The 1,454-nt window shown below is 45.7% G+C and overlaps 1 protein-coding gene across 1 annotated transcript in view; it reads right to left on the bottom strand.

Annotated features, from left to right (window-relative positions):
• Nucleotides 1–1,227, bottom strand: part of LOC115355608 (NXPE family member 3-like) — a 22,774-nt gene extending 21,547 nt beyond the window's left edge. Inside the window, exon 1 of the mRNA XM_030046465.1 lies at nucleotides 1,075–1,227. Within this exon, the coding sequence (XP_029902325.1) occupies nucleotides 1,075–1,227 (153 nt within the window). The remainder of the gene's footprint in view (nucleotides 1–1,074) is intronic.
• Nucleotides 1,228–1,454: the final 227 nt, after the last annotated feature.

Raw genomic sequence — 1,454 nt, 5'->3', positions numbered from 1 at the left:
ATGAATGAATGAATGACTTACCACCTGAGGACCAGCTGTTCCATTGGCCACTGCTGGAGTCTGGAATCAAGTGATCAACAAGGTGGTTTGTTGGTGCTTTAACTCCATTTTACAGGAATGACACATAAACTTTGCAATGGAATGTTGAAATAGCTGACAGTGTGCTTTTTTGGGATGTACAGTAACTACGTAACAATAACAACGATAAGACCCCAGGAAGAATAGCTGCTGCTTGCAAAAGCTAATTGGGGATCTAAAACAAACAAACAAACAAACAAACAGCAACAACAACAACAATTCTAATAATAAACCTTTCCTGCATTTCCACTCCAGCTGTGCTGTTAACGCTACACTGACATGTAATGAGTAGAATGGTGCCTCTGTCATGGACACTTTGCACCCCAAAAGCCTGTTCCTGCACTATGTAAGTTTGGGGACTTGGCCAGGACAAGGCCTAACCCTTTATGGAATGACGTCACCACGTCACCAGCAGCAACTGGTCTATCCAGCTAGCTCACTAGCTGTTCTCAGTACAGAAATAACTGCAGAGCCCAAGAATCCAGAAGAAAACGTTGAAAGAGTAAACAAGGAGGAGAAAAAGAGAGGGTTACCAAGCAAGGGGTGAGACTGGAGTAAATATTAGATGGGCTTTTAATCGTTGGTGAGAGCTTTGTGAAGTCAAAGGCTGCAAGACAGACGCAGAGTGATTATAGCCATCAGAGGGTAGAAGATGATGAATGGGATCATCTTTGCAAGTGTCACTTTGCCCTTTGTGAGGAAAATGACCCTCACCTACCTAGGGCCTCTGAAAAAACAGACACTGTAATTTCGTCAGTTATTACCAAAGCAGATAACAACAAAAGACTCTGGAAGACTTCCAAAGAAACCCCACAGGCAAGTCTCTCAAACTAACTAATGCATCTTGCCTCAGGAGACCGCCGGTGTGGTACTGATTAGCCAAGAATTTAAGACTAAGGGGGCAGAACCTAAAATTATTAGATACCTTAAATATATTTGATTGGCCGGGAAGTCCCACCCGGAGGAGTCTCAAAATGGGTTAAAGTCGCCATGTACCTGAGAATCTGAGAACCCTTTGACCAGCTGGCGCCCAAACTGAACTTGCGCTCCATCAGAGCTCAATGCCACCCGAATCAGCATTCCATCCAAACTGTGTCCGCTCAGCTGGTTCTGCTCCATGTCTTCCATCTCTATGGTCCTAGTTGACATGGTGTCCCATCAGGGACCCCAGTTCACATCTGTATTTTGGAGGTGGTTTTACAATCTGCTCAGGGCCACTGTGAGCTTATCTTCCAGGTTCCACCCACAGTCAAACGGCTAAACTGAGTGCAAGAACCAGGGGATGGAGATGGGGATGGCCACCCTGACCAGCTGTACCACAGGACTTCCCCCCTTCCAGTGTGCCTACAGTTACCAACTTCCTCTCTTTCCATCCT

Source organism: Myripristis murdjan, chromosome 23 (assembly GCF_902150065.1).
Source record: "Myripristis murdjan chromosome 23, fMyrMur1.1, whole genome shotgun sequence".
Taxonomy (NCBI): domain Eukaryota; kingdom Metazoa; phylum Chordata; class Actinopteri; order Holocentriformes; family Holocentridae; genus Myripristis; species Myripristis murdjan.
Note: the sequence above shows the minus strand (reverse complement) of the source record. Positions and strands in the feature narration are given on the sequence as shown.